The sequence below is a fragment of the Lepus europaeus genome, chromosome 9 (genome assembly GCF_033115175.1).
Source record: "Lepus europaeus isolate LE1 chromosome 9, mLepTim1.pri, whole genome shotgun sequence".
In the NCBI taxonomy this organism is placed as follows: domain Eukaryota; kingdom Metazoa; phylum Chordata; class Mammalia; order Lagomorpha; family Leporidae; genus Lepus; species Lepus europaeus.
The window spans coordinates 62,339,539-62,359,595 of NC_084835.1; the positions used below are offsets into that span (position 1 = coordinate 62,339,539).

At 38.6% G+C, this 20,057-nt stretch overlaps 1 protein-coding gene and 1 pseudogene across 1 annotated transcript in view; both read left to right on the top strand.

The window, feature by feature from the left end:
* Window positions 1–20,057, top strand: part of L3MBTL4 (L3MBTL histone methyl-lysine binding protein 4) — a 395,862-nt gene that overhangs the window by 82,601 nt on the left and 293,204 nt on the right. The window contains exon 9 of the mRNA XM_062199981.1: window positions 19,868–19,953. Within this exon, the coding sequence (XP_062055965.1) occupies window positions 19,868–19,953 (86 nt within the window). The remainder of the gene's footprint in view (window positions 1–19,867; window positions 19,954–20,057) is intronic.
* Window positions 2,423–3,281, top strand: LOC133766554 (large ribosomal subunit protein eL6-like; annotated as a pseudogene).

Genomic DNA, 20,057 nt, shown 5'->3' on the forward strand with positions numbered 1-20,057 from the left:
CTATAAGTAATGTACAGGAAGAAGTGTAGTATCACAGATATGCTATTTTTGAATGAATCAGATTTTTGGTTTTTAATTTGAATGACTGTTTAGTTTTGCCGCTTCTAAATCTTCTTTTCAACAGTCTATCAAAGTAGGAGGTATCTTTCTCTGAAGGGAGGAGGGAATTTCCACTTTGATTATGGCCTTGTCTAAATATGATTGGAGTTGGCGAACTCAAGAGGCTTCCCTAGCCTTGGCAGCTCATGACAAGAGCCTCAGGTGATTACTGACTCCATAAATAAGAGTGTCAATTGTTAAATCAACAACAGGAGTCACTGTGCACTTACTCCGCATGTAGGATCTCTGTCCTTAATGTGTTGTACTATGAGAATTAATGGTAAAAATAGTCTTCAAACAGTACTTTATACTTTGTATGTCTGTGTGGGTGCAATCTATTGAAATTTTTACTGTAGTATATACTAAGTTGATCTTCTGTGTATAAAAATAATTAAAAATGACTCTTAATGAAGAATGGGATGGGGAGGGAGTAGGAGATGGGATGGTTTGTGGGTGGGAGAGTGGTTATGGTGGGGAAAACTGCTATAATCCAAAAGTTGTACTTTTGAAATTTTTATTCCTTAAATAAAAGTTTTCTAAAATAAAGCTTCTTTTCCCTCAAATACAGGAAAATACCAAAATAATCTATAAAATTCCCAAATTTGGTGACCCAGAAATCAAGGATTAAAAGCAATAAACAAGCCAAACAAAAACAAAACCAACATATTATGAACTATAGAAAAGTATCTATTTGGTCTAGAAATGTTTTGGAAAATATATATCAACTCAGGGTCAGTTTTGTGGTCTAATGGGGGAAGCCACTGCCTGCAATTCTGGTGTCCCATATGGATGCCAGTTCTAGTTCCAGCTGCTCCACTTTTGACCCAGAGGGAGATGGGGCACTTGCCACCCATGTGGGACACCCAGTTGAAGCTTCTGTCTCCTGGCTTTGGCCTGGCCTAGCTCCACTGTTGTGCACATTTGGGGAGTGAACTATTGGATGAAAGATCTCTCTCTCCCTCACATGCCCTCTCTTTTTCTCTTTCTGTAATGCTACCTTTCAGATAAATCAATCAATCTTTTTAAAAAAGAAATATATACATCTCAAATTCTGATATTTATATGCAGGCAAATTCATATTCATTTGTTGTATTTTTCTGTAAAACTGGCTGCAGGTAGCTTGAGAATAATATTCTGTAAGATGAGGGGAAGTGTTTGATCTCAGAGTATGTTGTCTGAGTTGGTGTGCCTGGAGACAGAGTGTTGTCCTGTCCAAACACCTCTAGCTGAATAATACCTCCATTGCTGCCACTACCTTGTTCTCATGACACTTTGTTGAGAGGCTCAGTGGTTAAATCTTCTACTTTTGTCTCTCGGTGTTGTGTGCAGTACATTAAAAATTAGATGCCCTAACTAGAGGGTTTTTATATAGTAAAGGAAATAATCGATAAAGTAAAGAGACAACCTATAGTGAAGGTGACCATGTACAAGCTATGCATGTGGCAAAAGGTTGATATCCAGAATACATAAAGAACTCAACTCAGTAGCAAAAAAAATAAAATTAATAATCCAATTAAAATGGACAGTAGATCTAAACACATTTCTAAAGGAAGACATGCAAAGGTATATGAAAGAATGTTCAGTATCACTAATCATAAGGGAAATGCAAATCAAAAACACAAGGAAAAGTCTCTTCACTCCAGTGAGACTGGGTATTATCTTAAGGACAAACGATAAGTGTTACTGCAGATATGGAGAAAAGAGACCCTTTGTATAAAATAGTACAACCATTGTGGAAAACAGTATGGAGATTCCTCAAAAAACTTGAAAATAAGACTACAATATGATCCAGCAATCCTACTCTTGGGTATGTATTCAAGGAAAATGAAATCCCTTTGTTGAAGAGACATCTACATCCCCATGTTTATTACAGCACTATTCACAATAGCCCCGAAAAGTAAACAACCTGTGTCCATCCACTAATGAATGGATAAAGAAAATGTTGTATATGTGTGTACACAGTGTGATAACAGTCATTCACAAACACAGATGTTGTTTTTTGAAACAACATGGATGGAACTTGAGGCCATGAATGTTAAGTGAAGTAAGCCAAGCACGGAAATATCACATGATCTCATCCATATGTGGAATCTAAAAAATAGGTGATCTCCTAGAAGTTAAAAATACAATGGTTGTTAACATAGGCTGGGTGAGGGGGAAGGGAAGAGGAAGGAAAGGATTTCTGGTGGGTATGAGGTTGTAGCTAAATAGGAATAAGAAGTTCTGGGGTTCTTTTGCACAATAGTATTCAGGTAGATAATGTTAATTTCTTGACTATTTCCCTACTTAAAAATACCTAGACTCTTTCTCATCCTGCAAAGTGATGGGTAAAAAAGCTGTATCTCTAAAGCCAGACACTAAGAAATCTCCAGCCAAAAAGGCAGATAATGCCAGTGGCAGAGTTAAAAAGAAGAGCCTCAAGGATAAAAAGCCCAAGAAAAGGAAGCCCCACTGCAGCCAAAACCCCGTCCTCGTGAGAGGGATCGGCAGATACTCCCAGTCAGCCATATATTCCAGGAAAGCCCTGTACAAGAGGAAGTATGCGGCTGCCAAATCCAGGATTGAAAAGAAGAAGAAGGTTCTTGCTACTGTCACAAAACTAGTTGATGGTGACAAGAATGGTGGCACCAGGATGGTTAAGCTTCACAAAATGACTCAATACTATCCCAATGAAGATGTCCCTAGAAAACTATTGAACCATGGCAAAAATCACGTTAGTCAGCAGTGAGGAAACTGTGGGCCAGCATTGCCACTTGGGCCATTCTCATCATCCTCACTGGGCACCACAGAAGTGAAAGCATGGTTTTCCTGAAGCAACTGAGCAGTGGTTTGCTGCTTGTGACTGGACCTCTTTCCCTTAATTGGATTCCTCTGAATAGAACACACCAAAAATATGTCATTGCCACCATCATGAAAATTAACATCAGCAGTGTGAAAATCCCAGAGCATCTCACTGATGCTTATTTCAAGAAGAAGCACCTGTGGAAGCCCAGACACCAGGAAAGTGAAGTCTTCAACACAGAGGAAGAGAAATATGAGATAACAGAGCAGCACCAGATTTATCAGAAAGCTGTGGATTCACAAATATTGCCAAAAAGCCAGCTGTTCCTCATTTCCAGTGCCAACTGCGATCTGTTTTTGCTCTAACGAATGGAATTTACCCTCACAAATTGGTGTTCTGAGTTTCTTAGGAGAATCTCATTAAATAACTAAAAATGCCTAAAAAAGAAAAAACCTAGAAGAAAGGATTTGGGATATTTTTGCTATAAAGAAATGTTAAATGCTTGAAAGGATAAATATGTTTACCTTGATTGGGCATTACACAATGTATACATGTCATGAAATATCACATAATACTCCATAAATATGTATAAATAAATAAACTTTGAAAATCAGGTGTCTACTCCCACTCCCTGTAACCTCTAATCAGTTTTCTGATTCTATAGATTTGCTGATTCTGAGGATTATGTGAAAAGAGTCCCACAACATGGGACATTTAGAAACTTTGAGGGTCATCCAAGTTGTAGCATCTATCAATAGTGTGTTCCTTTTCATGGTTGAATAGCATTGTGTTGAGCCTATACACTACAGTTTGTTGATCCATTAATCTGTTGATGGAAATTTTGTATATATTTAACTATTATGAATAATATTTCTATAAATATTCATTTATAATTGTATGTGTGTACATATATCTTCATTTCTCTTTAGAATATATGTAGGAGTGGAATTGCTGGGTCATATGCTAATTATATGCTTAACAGTTTGAGGAACTGATTGTTTTCTAGACTACTTGCACCACTTTACATTTCCCTCAGCAATGTGTGAGTGTTCACATAGCCTATGAGTGTTCTAATTTTTAAATCATCGCCAATCTTTGTGATCTTCTGTATTCTTGATTAAAACCATCCTCATGGATGTAAGGTGATATCTCTTTGTAGCTTTTATTTCCAATTCCTTATTGAATAATTGTGTTGAACATCTTTTCATGTGCATTTGGTCACTCGTATATTCTCTTGGGGGAAATGTCTATTCATGTTCTTGACCATTTTCATTATTTAAATATGACAAACATTTATTCTTTATTGTTATTGTAAGAATTCCCTATACATTCTGGATATTAAACTCTTATCAGGTAGATGATTTACCAGTGTGTTCCCCCATTCTATAGATTGTCTTTTCACATTTTTGAAAATGTCCTTTGATATACAATGATTTTAGAAATTCATTTTATTATTTTATCATATTTATTTGAAAGGCATAGAGGCAGAGAGTGACAGACAGATATCTACCATCTGATGGTTCACTCCCCAAATGCTAGCACCAGCCTGGGCAGGGCAAGGCCATCACCTGGCCTCCTGCATTGGTGGCAGAGACCTAACTACATGAGCTATCATCTGGTGCCTCCCAGGGTGCACATTAGCAAAAATCTAAAATCAGGAGTGAAATAAAAACTTGAATCCTGGCAGTCAAATATGGGACATGGGCAACCCAAAAAACATCTTAATCACTGTATCAAATTCCCACGCCTACAACAGTTTTTATTTTTGATGCATTCCAATGTATATTTTTTCCTTTGTAACTAGTATTTTGAGTGTTAAAGCTAAGAATCTATTGCCAAATTTGATATCACAATGCTTTATTCCTATGTTTTAAAAATGGGTTTTGCAGTTTTATTTATTATATTTAGATCACTTGTCTATTTTTATTGAATTTTTGTATATTAAATGAGGTAGGGGCTCAATATAATTCTTTTGTATCTGGTTTTCTAGTTTTCCCAGAAACATTTGTTGAAGAGACAAATTTTCTCCCTTTAAATAATCTTGGAACTATTGGTGGAAATACACTTTCCATAGGTCTTTAGGTTCATTTGTGGACTTTTGGTTTTTATTCCATTGGTCTGTATGGCCTGCCCTTATATTACCAGTATTTTCTTTATTCGCTTGAGGGCAAAGAGAGGCAGAGAGAGAGAGAGAGAGAGAGATGAAAATGAGCTCTCATCCCTGGCTTTACTCTTCAAATGCCCACAACAACCAGGGCTAGAGCATGCTGAAATCAGCAGTCCAGAATCCAATCTTTGTCTTCCAGTGGGTGGCAGAGACTCAGCCACCTGAGTTGTCACCTGTTACATCTAAAGGTGTTTAGCATGGAGCTAGAAACAGCAGGATCCAACCAAGCAGTTATTTAACTGCTATACCAAATGCCCAGCCCAAATCCACTCATTTTTATGTTTTTTTTTCCCTCTAATAGGATATATAAGGTTATTTTGAAAGCTAAAAAGAAATAGGAGAAGCAATAAGTGGAAAAGGTGAACTATTTAATGTAGTTACCACCATATGGTTACTTGTCTTTAGTAAGGATGAAACTGCAAATGATAGGGTTTCTTATGATAATGTGGGGAATTGACCCTTCGTGGCAGCTTTCACTGAACCTTGGACAACTTCTCATTTGCTGGGATGATATTTAAAATAAAAATTCAAGTACATCAGCCATTTAATCAAGAAATGAACCAGATAGTAGAGTATATTAAAAATACATTCAAATTAGTGGTAAGAAGAAATTTGATGAAAACAATGCTCAGCAGTAAACAAAATTTCTTAATGCTTGTGATGACAGATGATCATGGTGGCCTATAGGTTTCTGTGGAGACATGAGTGTGCCAAAGATATTCTGCCCTTACTGACTTCTTAAGATGGGAAAGATTCGGAGTCATAGGCAGGGGAAGGGTCCCTGAGACAGGGGAAATGAAGGCCTTGTGTGCTCAGTTGGTTTATAAGTAGGAGTTTAAGCATTAAATTGCAGAAGGAGAATTACCATGGTCTTCAGATAGTTTCCTCTAAGACAAGGCTGAAGCTAGGACTGTGGGTTTTACACACACACACAAACACACACACTAGTTGAGTCTCCTTGCTCCTAAATACTTGGGACTGGAAGTATTTCAAGTTTTGGCATATTTGTATATATACAATGAGCTTTTATGGGCTGGAATCCAATTTTAAACAAGAAATTAATTTATGTTCCATATTTACCCTATACACATGGCCTGTTGTATACCCTATACAACCTTGTTAATGCATCTGTGCTTTGATTATGACCTGTCACTTGTGATCAAGTGGAATATTCTGCTGTGGCATCAAGTCAGTGCTCAGCAAGTTTAGGAAGTTGAAAGAGTTGGGATTTTGGGCTTAAGAATGCTTAACTTGTCTACATCTGTCTGTTTATCTATTTATATGTACTTAAAGTATAATTATAATAAAATATAAAATAGAATTTCTAATCATCTATTTGGATGATTTGTTCTGTTAGTAATTTGGCTCCAAAATGTGCTAGCTATAGTTATCTTACTTAAAGTGAATTTAGTTGACACATCATTTACACCTATTGATTTTTACATTAAATTTTATTTTCTGGTTTCAAATACATTGTTAGAAAAATGCATTTGCTATATTTGTTATTTGTATGTGTGCGCGTGTGTGTGTAATTGCACTTTTGAGAGCAGCTATTGTGCTATAAGTGGAGCAGTGTGTGTTAAGTCTGTAATTGCCATGTCCTCAAATTCTCATAGCTTTGAGGTGAAAGAGCTTGAGAGAAAGAGAGAGAGCGAGCAGTTCTTAACACATGCAAATTATAAAATGTAAGATGCTTTTCATTGTTCAAAATTTAATTCTAGGTGTTAAATATTGTGTTCAGTATCTTCTGAGAGACTTAAAACTGTGACAAGGTCTTCCATTTCTCCAGGAGAAGCACTATGCTGAAATTTTCTTGAAATTACAAAATGGCGAAAAGATGTTAGACATATATAAAACCCTCACAACACAAGTCATAACATTTAAAGAAAGAAACCTCTCCACAAGGGTTGTGGAGCTCACAGGAGGTCTTGGTCTTCCTTCTGTGAGGGGCGGGTGATGTGCAGTTAAGAATCACTGCCTGGCCGGCGCCGTGGCTTAACAGGCTAATCCTCCGCCTTGCGGCGCCGGCACACCGGGTTCTAGTCCCAGTTGGGGCGCCAGATTCTATCCCGGTTGCTCCTCTTCCAGGCCAGCTCTCTGCTATGGCCCGGGAGTGCAGTGGAGGATGGCCCAAGTCCTTGGGCCCTGCACCCGCATGGGAGACCAGGAGAAGCACCTGGCTCCTGGCTTCGGATCAGCGAGATGCGCCGTCCGCAGCGGCCATTGGAGGGTGAACCAACGGCAAAAAGGAAGACCTTTCTCTCTGTCTCTCTCTCTCTCACTATCCACTCTGCCTGTCAAAAAAAAAAAAAAAAAAAAAAAGAATCACTGCCTTACACATTGGGGTGAGTCTCATCCTTTGTTGAAGGAAAGTCACTGAGTAGCAGAGTCTGTGACCCCTGTGCAGTAAAACTTCCAATCTGTGTACTAAAGAATATTAAGTAAATGTCAGCTGAAAGTTACATTTCTTGCTTTTTGAATTGTTTTGACTGATATTGCTATTTTAAAAGTGATTTTGATTATTTTGTGTGTGTCTGAATCCCCAGCACTCCACACTACCTAAGTGGCTTGTTTACCATTTAAAACAGTATTAGGAGACTTTGCCCAGCAGTATTCTATGGATAAAAATATGTTCTGTAGTTGATGATAGGACCCTCTACCTACCCAGCCTCCTACCCAATCTGGGCAGGTGCAAAGCAACACCTATGGAGCCATGAATCCACAATTGACTGACAGCAGGACCAGGTCTCCATGAAGAACTATGCTGCATAGAATTTCTCTTCAAATGTACAATGCTGCTCACATCTGAGTGCAGACTGCTACTGACTTCAATTCAATTTTGGAAATGTCTCTTTAGTGTCCTCTGTGTTGATGAAACGGGCAAGACCAAATAAGAATACATGATGTCAACCTGAAGTAAGGAATCCATTTATTTTTTATAACAGCTTTACTTAAGCTGTAATTCACATACTGTACAATTCATCTATTTAAAGTGTACAGTTCAATAAAAATGGTATTTAGTATATAGAGTTGTATAATCATTACCACTTCCAATTTTACAACAATTTAAATCTCTCTAAAAGAAAACCCCAAATGTGTAGCTACTACTCCCCAATTCTCCATCCCTCTAAGGTCTTGGCAGCTATTAACCTACTTTCTATCTTTATAGATTTCCTAGTCCAGGTGTTTCATGTAAATTAGAATAATATTGCATGCTGCCATGTGGTTTAGCAACTTCTCCTAGCAATGAGTTTTAGACACATTCACAAGGTAGTATGTATTACCTCATCGCTTCTTTTTATTTCCAAATAATCTGTTGAGTGGAGAAACCACAATTTTTTTTTTTACCCATTTATCAGTTAATAGGCATTTAGATTGTTTCCACTTTGAGGCTTTCTTGAATAATGTATGTTTGAACCTTTGAGTTTTTGCATGAGTATGTGTTTTCAGTTCTGTTGTGATATACCTCTGAGTGTAATCTGGGCAATTGAGTAATTCTACATCATTTGTATTTGCAAAACTGCTAAACCATTTTTCTGTAGTAGCCACACCATTTTACGTTCTCATCAACATTGTATGAGATTTTTCAGTTTCTCTACATCTTCATCAACATTTCTCTTCTTGCTTAAGGACATCACATGGGTGTAAAGAGGGTGTCTGATTTAGGGTCCTTATTTTATTGAATTCCCGATATCAGATGAGTTTCACAAACTTATCTATCTTTAGGTCCCGAGATACCAGGTACCTTGTCCTAGCTCTCTTCTGTGGTGTTGGAAATGTGGTAGCAACCCTAGTACTTGGTATCCTTCTATCATGTCCATTCCATCTCATTGTGTGAGTTCCTGTTTGTGGGCTTCTGAGTGTAATGAAGAAAGACTTCCAAAGATGTGCTGGGAATACAGGGAGGAAGATGTTAATTCCAAATTTTTTTTTGAAGTATAAATTTATTTTGGTGTAAGTAATGTTATCCACTTACAGTTTTCTATACTGTAATTTTTTAAACTTTTGTTTAGTAAATACAAATGTCCAAAGTACAGTTAATTCCAACTTCTTATGCAGGCAACTTCACATGAGAGGGAGAATTTGAAGTCTTGAAGGATGTATGAAATTTTAAAAGTGAAAAGAGGTGGAAGACAGTATTAGGTGGAAGGAAAAGTATGTACAAAAGCAAGATGGCATGATGTTCCTCCACAATTAGAATGATGAGCGTTGTGAGTAATGGACTGGGCTGCAAGGTATGGGCGCCATGGCTTAGAACATGGGGCTCAGACTGATATATGATTGACCTTGGGAATGTTTTTGCTTTATTTAAAGTTTGAAATATTTTAAAGGTTAGGAGAAGTTATAAAAGTAGCAAAAATAACTCTTCCTTGCCAAATTTTGAAATACCGTTCCAAAATAAAAGTTTTGCCAGTCACTCAGGAATATCCTGTATCATAAAACAGACAAGCAGACAAAAAAATGTGCATAGTTAATCCAGGATCACATGTTGCATTTAGATGTCCTGCCTCATTTGTCTCCTTCATTATGCAGTGGTCTTTCAGTATTTATTTTGAGTTTGATATTTTTGAAGATGATAAGCCAGTAATTTTGTAATGTTCTCCTCTCTTTGAGTTTGTCGGTCTTTCCTCATGATTAGATGTGGGGTGTGCTTCTACAGAGGAAGGTCCCAGCAGCGATGCGATGCTGTGTTCTCTTTGCATCCTATCCAGTTGACTGCATTTTCAGACTTCCTGTTAGTGGTAACTTTGGCCATTTGATTCAATTGTTGTGTGCCAAGTTTCTGTACTGTAAAATTACTTTTCTTCCTTTTGGAATCAATCTGTACTTGATAAGGAGTTGCTTTGATATTATATAAATACTCTATTACTCATCAAGATTTCGCCCACTAATTTTTAACATTTGATATTTATTAGATGAATTTGTTATTAGTGTGGTGTTTACCAAATGATAATGTTCTAATTCCATTATTCCTTCTATCTATTAGTTGGCTTTTCTTCTTTAGCAATGTGTTTATTCATTCCTTTTGCCACTTAAAGTATGATGGAGTTACGGATCCCCATTTCATTCAGGGTGCTGTAATCTGCAGGGCTTTGGTGGATGAGGTGCGATGGAGGGGGCTACTGGACCACTTTCCAAGGATTCAGGGAGCTAACATCCTACTAGCAGACCTTGGGAGGGCAAATAACTGCATGGAAGATAGCAAAGTAATTGGCCATAGAGGAAGAAATGTTTCCTGGAGAGAATTATTTGATGGCATTCAGCTTTGTAATAAGTTACCACAAATGTATGGCTTAAAACAACACAAACTTGTTTTGCATTTCTGGAGATTAGGAGTCCAAAACCAGTTTCATTCAGTTTTAGACTATTTTCATTTATATATTTGAGAAAGAGAGAGAGAGAGAGAAAGAGAGAGACAGAGAGAGAGAGACAGAGACAGAGACAGGGAGACAGAGACAGAGACAGGGCAGAGAGAAACAGAGAGAAGACAGAAAGTGCTTTCACTCACTGCTTTGTTTCTCAAATCCTTACAACAACTAGTGCGTGGCTGAGGCTGAAACCAGGAGCTTATAGGCATGGGATGGTAAGAATGCTTCAGCAGGACTCAAGATCCTCAGGACCCAAGATCCTTCACCAGGACCCAAGAGACATCTCTGTTTCAGCCTTTGTAGAGATTAGAGTCTCCAACTTTTGCCTTAATGCATTGTGGGTAGTGGCCCAGCTTTGTGGGACAAGATAGGTGACCTGGTGGCTCCAGTAGTATCTGTTAGGTCTTTAAGACAATCATACATATTTAACCCCTCATTGCTGCCTTCAGAAGAATGATCTGGTGCCTGTAATTCTCAAAGCCTCCAGGAATTCTGCAACATAAATGAGCTGCTTCTTATCAGCAGTCTCCTTAAGAGGAGTTGATGCTTCAGCGTTCTCAGTACCATTAAGTCATTTTTCATTCATGTGTTTTCTTGTTTCCAGAAACTTTTGTTGACATTTCTCATCGGCTTTTTACCTGTTCTTATTGTGGCCTATGTCCTTGTATTAATTTTGTTTGCCATGAATTTTATTATATTTGTACCATTTTTAACTGCAAAATTTTCCACTTAGTTATCTTCTGTTTCTCTTTCCACCCAGGTTAGTTACTGCCACCAAGGATATATCAATTGATGCTAATCCCTCCATACCACTCACCATGAGCTAAGTAGTATATCAAATTACTCCAAAATTTTAGTGCATGTAACACATTAAGAATTTATTTATTGATCTTGTCACGGTGCGGTCATGGTTGACAGAGGTTAGTTCTGCTCCATGCAGTTGCTCTGGGACTGGGACTCCTCCAGAACCTTGAGAAGCTTTCAATTTACCCTTAGAATTGGAAGGGAATGGCTGATTGCACAGGGGAGATTTGGGAGCCAAAGGTGGAAGTGGCTTATAACATCACTTCTACTGGCAGGTGCTGGCCTAAAGTCAGTCACAGGACTGTATCTAACTGCAGAGGAGCTCAGCAAATGCAGTTTAGCTGTTTGCTAAAGAGGAAAAGAAAAACGGTTTGAACCATTATCAGCTGTTGTATAGCATGAGATTCTCTCTCTCTCTCTCTCTCTCTCTCTCTATATATATATATATGTATATTATATATATATGTGTGTGTATGTATATATATATATGTGTGTGTGTGTGTATATATATACTCATGTGCATATTCAAACACTGTATATTCATGAACTCATTTCCTTTTTTGATATTGTTTGTGCTATAAGATTGTATTGGGTACATACTTTTCTCAACTATGTACCTGCAGCAAATCCTTTCCATCTCATTTGATATAGCTCTAATTCTTTCTTCAAAATGATTATATAACATTACATGATGTGTTTTATCAAAATTTGTTCGATATTTTCTTCATTAATAGCCATTCATTTTAAAAATGCATTTACTGGCATTTTGGTGGCATTTAAAAGGAAGCATAGCTAAAAGTATGTGGTTGTTTTTGCCTTTTCAACTGGAAGCTTATTATAGAGTGGCTCTGTCTTGAATGACTGCCATTTCCAAAGCACTAGGATGGATTAGGTTCTGCAGTAGCTATGGCCTTCTTGAAGACATTTCTGCTGGGGCTCAGCCAATGCAGCATAGATAGTTTCTTTTTAGATACAGAAAAGCGTTTATTTCCATACAAAGTCTATTCTTGATATACTACAGGTCAGCCATACTTTGAACAAAGCAATCAATTACAAAATGAACTTTCTGACAAATGCCTGAGGCACTGGTTTACCATACTGTGGGTGGCAGAGTTCTCCATATGTTTTGAGGCTGATGGATAATCAAGTCACAAGTCTGACCTCCTGCTATTAATACTGAGGAACCTAACTCAAAAGGATATTTTAACTTCAGTTGTGATGAACTGAATATGAGTCTGGGACTTCTGGCATCTAACGTGCTATAAATGTGATGTCAATTTCAGCATACATTTTGAGAACAAAACAGGGTAAACCCTAATTATGCTTATCGGTGAAGGAGGTATCTGATTGTCTTCGTGTCTTGTGCTTCTGTAGTCTCTTAGTAGACAGCATACTGCTGTGTAACATAGGACAGTTAGTGACCACTGGATGATGAAATGCTTTCCATCAGAATCCCTCTGTGTGTGCAGAATCTACCACAGATGGCAGCTAGCATTGGGTCACCATTTTCTTCTGTTTCTACCACCATAAGGCCTGGAAACCATAAAACCTATAAATTTGGGTGAGATATGGCTCTGCTTCATGAGAGCTGTGGAAACAGAAATAAGTAGTTGGTATCTGAGGCCCTTTCTTAGATCTTCTTAAAATGATGGCAAAAGCCAGGTGGGGTTTAGCTGGTAATAGACCCATGGTCCCTGCTCATCCATTGGTGCTTCCTCCTGGACTTAGGGTCCAGCAGCCTGTGGAGCACTCAGTAAGCCTCAAAGTGGATTCTTAGAAGTTGTGATGTCTACAGATTGCTAGTAGGGTACATGAGTTTTAGGTTTGACTTCATTATCTGTTGTCTTGTCTTGACAAGGTTAAGTCACTTAAAATGACGGGACTCACTTTACTTATCAATACCATAGGGAGCTGATGAAGTGTCCTCTTACTTCTGTCCAGCATGTGTGTCCATGATCAATATTCTATCTGTTCTGATTGACCTTTCTTCTCAGTAAGACTCTTAGCAGATCTTAGCAGATGTTTTATTATTGGCTCTTCCATGTGACTATTGATTATTTGAAAGTTGATTATCCTAAAACACCTATGATGTTTGATTCCTGAATTGGCCCCCAGTGTACTTCTGGTTGTTATGCTTCCTTGGTTCTTGTGGGATGGGTCAGCAACACAAGAAGTCAGTCAAGGATTCAAGGACATGTGATATTTATTCATGATCCTTGCTCTTTAGAAAGTGTGTCAGGCTGCAGTGGCTTTCAATATGGTAAGCCTGGGCTTCAGCAGAAGTCAGCTTGTGAAGAGCCCTGGCAGCTCTGCCAAGAGTTGGATCACTGGAAATGGACCTGCCCTGGAGTCGAAGGATGCCCAGGTCAGAGTCACAGATCTTATTGGCTCTAAGCTGAAAAGCCCTTCACTCAGCCCAACTTCCAAAGTGACCACTGCCACTGAGGGGATGGTCAAGTAGGGTCAGCAACATTGCAGGCAGAACTGTAAATTTCTTGTTAGAGATACCACCTGCCTTTACCTGGCCAGCTCTCCTCCCAGGCCAGCTAAGTAATGAAAGTCAACAGAATGCCTTCCCCTAGGAGGTTCACACCTCCCTTAGGATGTATCCCATGTGAAGAGATAGATAGGTCTGAGTCTAAAGCCCAACAGATTATTATCAAGCCCCTTCTGTCAGGTTCTATTTGCCTCAAAATCAGAAAACTTAATTGTAGCTTAGACAGCACCTTTCTTAGCTCCTCTAATAATGACCCTGTCCTTTGTTCTAGACCCTGTCTAGCACACTTGGGCCTCATTCCTTTGTAATCATAACCTCTACTCTATCTCCAATGGCTCTACTCCCAACCTGTGTGTACTGATGGTCCTCTTCCCCACTTAATGCTGTATAATTGTTCAGACCTGGTTAATGCCACTCTTAGGATCATTGGTTACTATCCTCACTCTGTCTTTTATGACCTTGTCTAAATATGATCAGAGTTGGCGACCTTGGAAGGCTTCCATAGCCTTGGCAACTCATGACGGGAGCCTAGTGGTTACTGATGCCATAAACTAGAGTGTCAATTTGTTGGGTCAACAACAGGAGTCACTGTGCACTTGCTCCTCATGTGGGATCTCTGTCCTTAATGTGCTGTCCATTGTGATTTAATGCTATAACTAGTACTCAAACAGTATGTTTCACTTTGTGTTTCTGTGTGGGTGCAAACTGTTGAAATCTTTACTTAATATATACTAAATTGATCTTCTGTATATAAAGAGAATTGAAAATGAAGGGGAGAGGGAGCGGGAGAAGGGAGGATTGCAGGTGGGAGGGAAGTTATGGAAGGGGGAAGCCATTGTAATCCATAAGCTGTACATTGGAAATTTATATTCATTAAATAAAAGTTTAACAAAAGAAATTCAACTTAAAAAAAGAGTATGTCAGGGACAAAATTGGGCTTTTGCTGAGGTTATTGTTCCTGGAGAAGAAAATCAAGGTTGCCCTTATGAAAAGAAACTATAGCCAATCTCAGGCTAAGTTTTCTTTTTTTATGGTACAAACAATTGAGGAGTATTACATTTGACTTGTGTAGATGCCATATATCAGAGGCCTTCTTTGGGCATCTTCCAGTCTACAGCACTACTTGGGACACTAGCCAGTGTTGATGCACTTACAACATCTTTTTCCAGTGGTACCTCTGAAACATCCAGCACTAGCAGGCAAACAACCATGAATCAGAATCCATCCTGAGTCATGAGGCCAGTCCAGAACCATTTTGGTGCATCTCTGTCACTCTTGGTCACTGAAATATTAAAGGCAGACTTCTCGGGAAATGTAATTCACTCATTCAACAAATATTCACCAAACACCAAGTGACAACTGTGTGCTCTAAGGAAATCACAGTGAAGCAAACAATTTACTGTTGTAAGATAGCTTCTGTTCTAATGGAGCAAGGGAATCAAGGAATAGGAAAAGCACACAAAATGTTAGCAGGTTACAAGCTGTGGAGAGAAGTAAGACAGTTAACAGGGTAGGACAGGCACACTATTTGGGGCAGAGGGATCCATATTACGTAGGGAGTTCAGGAACAGACTTACTCAGAGTGTGACATTTGAACAACAGCTGACTGGAGATGAGGTGGCAAGTCTGCAGGATCTATGGGAAGAACTTTGCAGTAAGGGACAGACAAGTGACAGCACTTGAAAGGGGAGGGCATATGCTATGTTGTAGTTACAGAAAGAGTTAAGTGGAAGGGAAATGCAGTTGGAGCAGTAATTGGCCACATTGTGTAGGGGCCTGCATGTCACAGTTAGGATTTGCTTTTTCCTTGAGTGATGCAGGGAACCTTTGTGATGACATAATTTAGGTGTGTCTAACTTTTCTTTATTTTGATTTGACCCTTTGGGAATCCCTTTTTCATTCTCATCCACACTGGTATCCTCCAGAGTGACTTTTGCTTGACCCTGACACCTGTTCACCCCAAGCTCTGCAAATAACCTGTGTAGACCCCAGCTTCTCAACACCGAGCTTCTCTGGTTCTACTCTTGAGATCACCACTTCCCTGCGACCAATAAAGGAGTAGCTGGTTCCTCCATGACCCACGCAGCCCTCCTGCTTCCTGTGAAAGTTCTCAGCTGTTCCTAAGAACTTCTCCTCCCCAAGGGCCAGGCCATTCCACTCCTTTGGCTACCATGTGATGGCTTTGAATCCCACTGCAGAATTAATTCAAGACATTTGTCACTTGGCTGTCCCTCTGCACCTGAAGAGTTACTGGTGGCATGGGGGAGATCCAGGGCTGTGGGATAGAGGCCCTGACTTCATACTTCCTCGTCTAAAATTCTGGAACACTTTTCCTTGCTGTCCAAATCTACAGCTCGGACCTAATTTTTCTTTCCTACAGAGGTTTTTTATTCTTTTTTTTTTTTTTTTTAGCTGTAAATAGTGTGGAAAGAAATGGCACCATGAGAGAACTTGCCTAAGTTCTTAGCCCAGTCTCCAATGCAGCTGCCTACCCTCCCACCCCCTCACTCTCACGATATTACTTCTTGGCCTCCAGAGGGAGCTCAAGCCCTCAGTCTTGAGGCCTAGGACTATGGAGGATCCTGGTCCTGGATCAAGGATGCTTTGGGACAGACACAATTGTTTAAATCTCATTTCTTTTACTTGCTAACTGTATGACACTGTAGGTTGCTCATGCTCTCTGAGACTCACTGTAAAACAACGTATATGTGAGGAAGGAATACCTGATGGACATAAAGTATTATCACAGTACTTAACACTAAGTGGAAGCCAGAAGTTGATTTTCTTTGAGTGGAATGAAGAGGTCAAAGGCTACTGTTGTTCCTTTGGATGTGTTTCCTTTTTGTTTCAAGTAAGAATTTAAACTTTTCAAAAGCCTCTGCAATGGTACTGCCACACAGCTGTGTGAAGCAGTCTGGTCCCACCTCTTCCTCTGCAGCCTTGTTGTGGCTCTGCTAAGCTTCCAAGGACTAGAGACTGTGGTAGAGGCAGACAGTGGGCATAGGTGGTCATGACGTATTTCTTTCTTGGGTTCATTGAACAGGGGATAAACAGGCAATGTGTTTTCTGTTTTGCCATACAGATCGTTTCTAGATAGTGGTACAGAGGCAATTGTTACTTACGAACCACTTAAAACAGCACAGCCTTATCTTTTTGCTTGTTTATCACAAAGAGGGGAAAGGGATTGGAGCTCCAATGGAAGCATGCCAGGTTTCTTTACATGGTGGGCCAGGACTGATTGCTGCCTCTCTCACCTCACATCCATTTTTCGACCCTTTACACTCTGGTTCCTGTCCCCTCCATCCCACTCAGCCCTCTGGTCAGCACCTGGGTGAGGAGAAACCCTGGAGCTGAAGGGACAAGGTGTAGACCCCATTAAAAACTGCAGAAAGGTAGCGATCTCATGGACAAAGAATGGTTTCTTAAACTATGACCTTTGAAAGTAAGTGCAACTGGGACTGGCACTGTGGCATGGTGGGTAAAGCCACTACCTGCAGTGCTGGCATCCCATATGGGTGCTGTTTTATGTCCTGGCCACTGCTTTCTATCCAACTTCCTCCTAATGGACTAGGAAAAGCAGGAGAGGATGGCCCCAGTGCTTGGGCCCCTACTACCCATGTGAGAGACCCAGATGAAGCTCCTGGCTCCTGGCTTTAGTCTGAGCAACTCCCATCCGGGAAGTGAACTGGCAGATGGAAGACCTTGTCTCTCAGTCTCTCCCTGTGTCTCTCTACCTCTGACTTTCAAATAAATAAAAAAATCTTAAAAAGGAAGTGCAACTACATAAATAATTATTTGAAACATATGATATCTAGCACATTTCATTTGGAAAATGACAGAAAGCAAAGGACACCTCAAGAAAGTTTTTTTAATCTAACTTAAAGTATGTTTACAGAAGGTAAATGAACCAATTAATTATGATAGAAAATATAAAATATACATTTAAGAGATATTTAAAGTAAATACTCCTGAAACAAAATAATATAAGCATAAAAATTATGCTCAACCTTTTATGAAATGAACACAGAAAATAACAGAGTGGTAATTATTAAAGAAAGGAATTTGAAGCAAAATGCAATAAGTGTGTCCAAAAGGGAAGTTTTCTCTGTATTGCATTAAAAGTGCAATTCACAGTGAACTTTACAATATGCTGAATAGGGTAACATCAAATTTGAAGCAAAGTGCCTCTTGATCCAGAAGTTACTAAGAATATTCTAGAATATTCATAGCAGTACAAATGGAAACTACTCAAGTGAACATTGTCAGTCGAATGGATGAATAACTTAGGAAACACAGAATGGAATGCTATACAGCAGTGAGGGTGGGTGTTCTGCATGCTGCAGTCTGACTGACCCTCAGGGTCAGAATCCTGAGCCTGGCCACCTATCACAAATGAACACCAGATCTGTGGCTCTGTATAGAGAAAGTAAAACAGGAGAAACCTGGTGGAAATTTCTCTGGAAGGAAGTGATTCAATGAGAGAGGTCAAGATGGTGGGGAGGGCCTGTGCCCGGGGGATGTTCTGGTTGTCAGCTGGCCTGGCTACACAGCACTGCTGGTTTTGTGAGGAAGTTTTGGGCTGGCCGCTTGACTTGTGTACTTTCACTTAAATTTATTTTATTTTTATTTTATTTTATTTATTTTGATTATTTCTTTATTTATTAACATGTAGAGAACAGATTTCATTAATTTCATAGATACCATTTAAGAATACAATACTTTCCTTCCTCCTCCTTCCTTTCTTTCTTTTTAATTTGTTGTGGTAACACACTTTCAATTTACTTTGTAATCACAGGTTCAGTGCTCCTCTAAACAAAGAGCTCTACCTGTAAAAGGTAGTTAAGAAGGAAACATCAGAGGTACTGGATAACTATATACAAACATACTTAGCTTTGAAACTAGAATACTGCTTCAGGCTCACTGCTTTAAAAAAAAAAAAGCCAGATTTTTAAAAATAATTATAACTAGATTATATTAATATATATTAGTTCTAAATCTTAAAAGACAAACACGTAATTTTTTTGGTAATTTATCTTATGTTAATTCAAAAAGCAATATGCAAATATCAAAAAGAGGAGTTGTATATACCACATGACGTTCTGAAACTACAGAATGGAAGATTCTATATTAATATTTCAAATAACCATCAAAATTAACCACTTGGGATATTTCTCAAATCAATGTCTCACCAACAACTCAGTTAAGACAACAATTACAGATTCTAATATAATTTCTTTTTATAAAGTAAAAGTGAGATTAATACACATTTTATAAAAGCTTATCCAGCTGTCTAAAGCTCTACTCAGTGACATCAGTGAGGTTCATAGTTTTAAATGTTTCTATTAGTTTAAAAAAAATGGAAATGATGTTTACAATTCAGTGTGACAAAACAAGTTATATGACATAAGCCTGAAAGAAGCAGGAAGAAGAAAGTGATGAGAATATTTGCAGCAAACAAAACAATTAGAAAATAAAACAGTAGAACTGATGAGAACTGATGAGTAAATCTAAGTATTATTCCTTGAAAGGATAAAGAAAACAACAGAATATAGACAGACCTTTAGCAGATGCAATTAGCACTAAAAGAATACAAGCATAAGAGAAACAAGAAACCCAGCTAAAAGGACATTTAGAAAAATATAATATGTTTTACCATGTTACACTCAATACATATTTTTAAGTTATAGTGATAAGTGGCAATTTAGGTAAGTTGTAATTAAAAAATATAATGCAGAAAATGAAACCCTAGGAGACATAGAATTACTGAACAAATAGGAAAAAATGCCAGTATCTTTTCCTATTCAGAATTTGAGGTCAAATAGTCATTTTTTTTTTTTTCAGACTTCTAATGGAGCTGGAAAGTTAGACCCCTGGTTGTCACCTGGCTTTGCCAAGTTCTGGTATTGCCATTTGCCCTTGGTCAACCTGCTTGATCTTATTGACTGAGTGAATGAACCAGTGAATGAGTGCTGGTGTGTAGGAATGCTTTAGTTTGGAGGTTATCACAAGGCTTAGGTGAGATGTGAAGTTCTTAGCATAGGGTCTGTTAGTTGGTGAGTGTGCAGTTAACAAGTGTTATTGTTATCAAATATTTTGTAGCATTTGGGAATCCATGAGTGACATCTTGATAGTATGTATTTTTTTTTCAGGTTATCCTAATCCAGAAAATTTTTCCTGGACAGAATATCTGGAAGCTACTCAAACTCATGCAGTTCCTGCCAAAGTTTTTAAAATGGTAGGTTCTGTGTAGGTATATGCCCTTACCTTTAAACAATGTCTGGCTTGTGTTATACCTGCATGTAGCAATTTTAAATTCTCCTTTTTCTTTTTGAATTCACA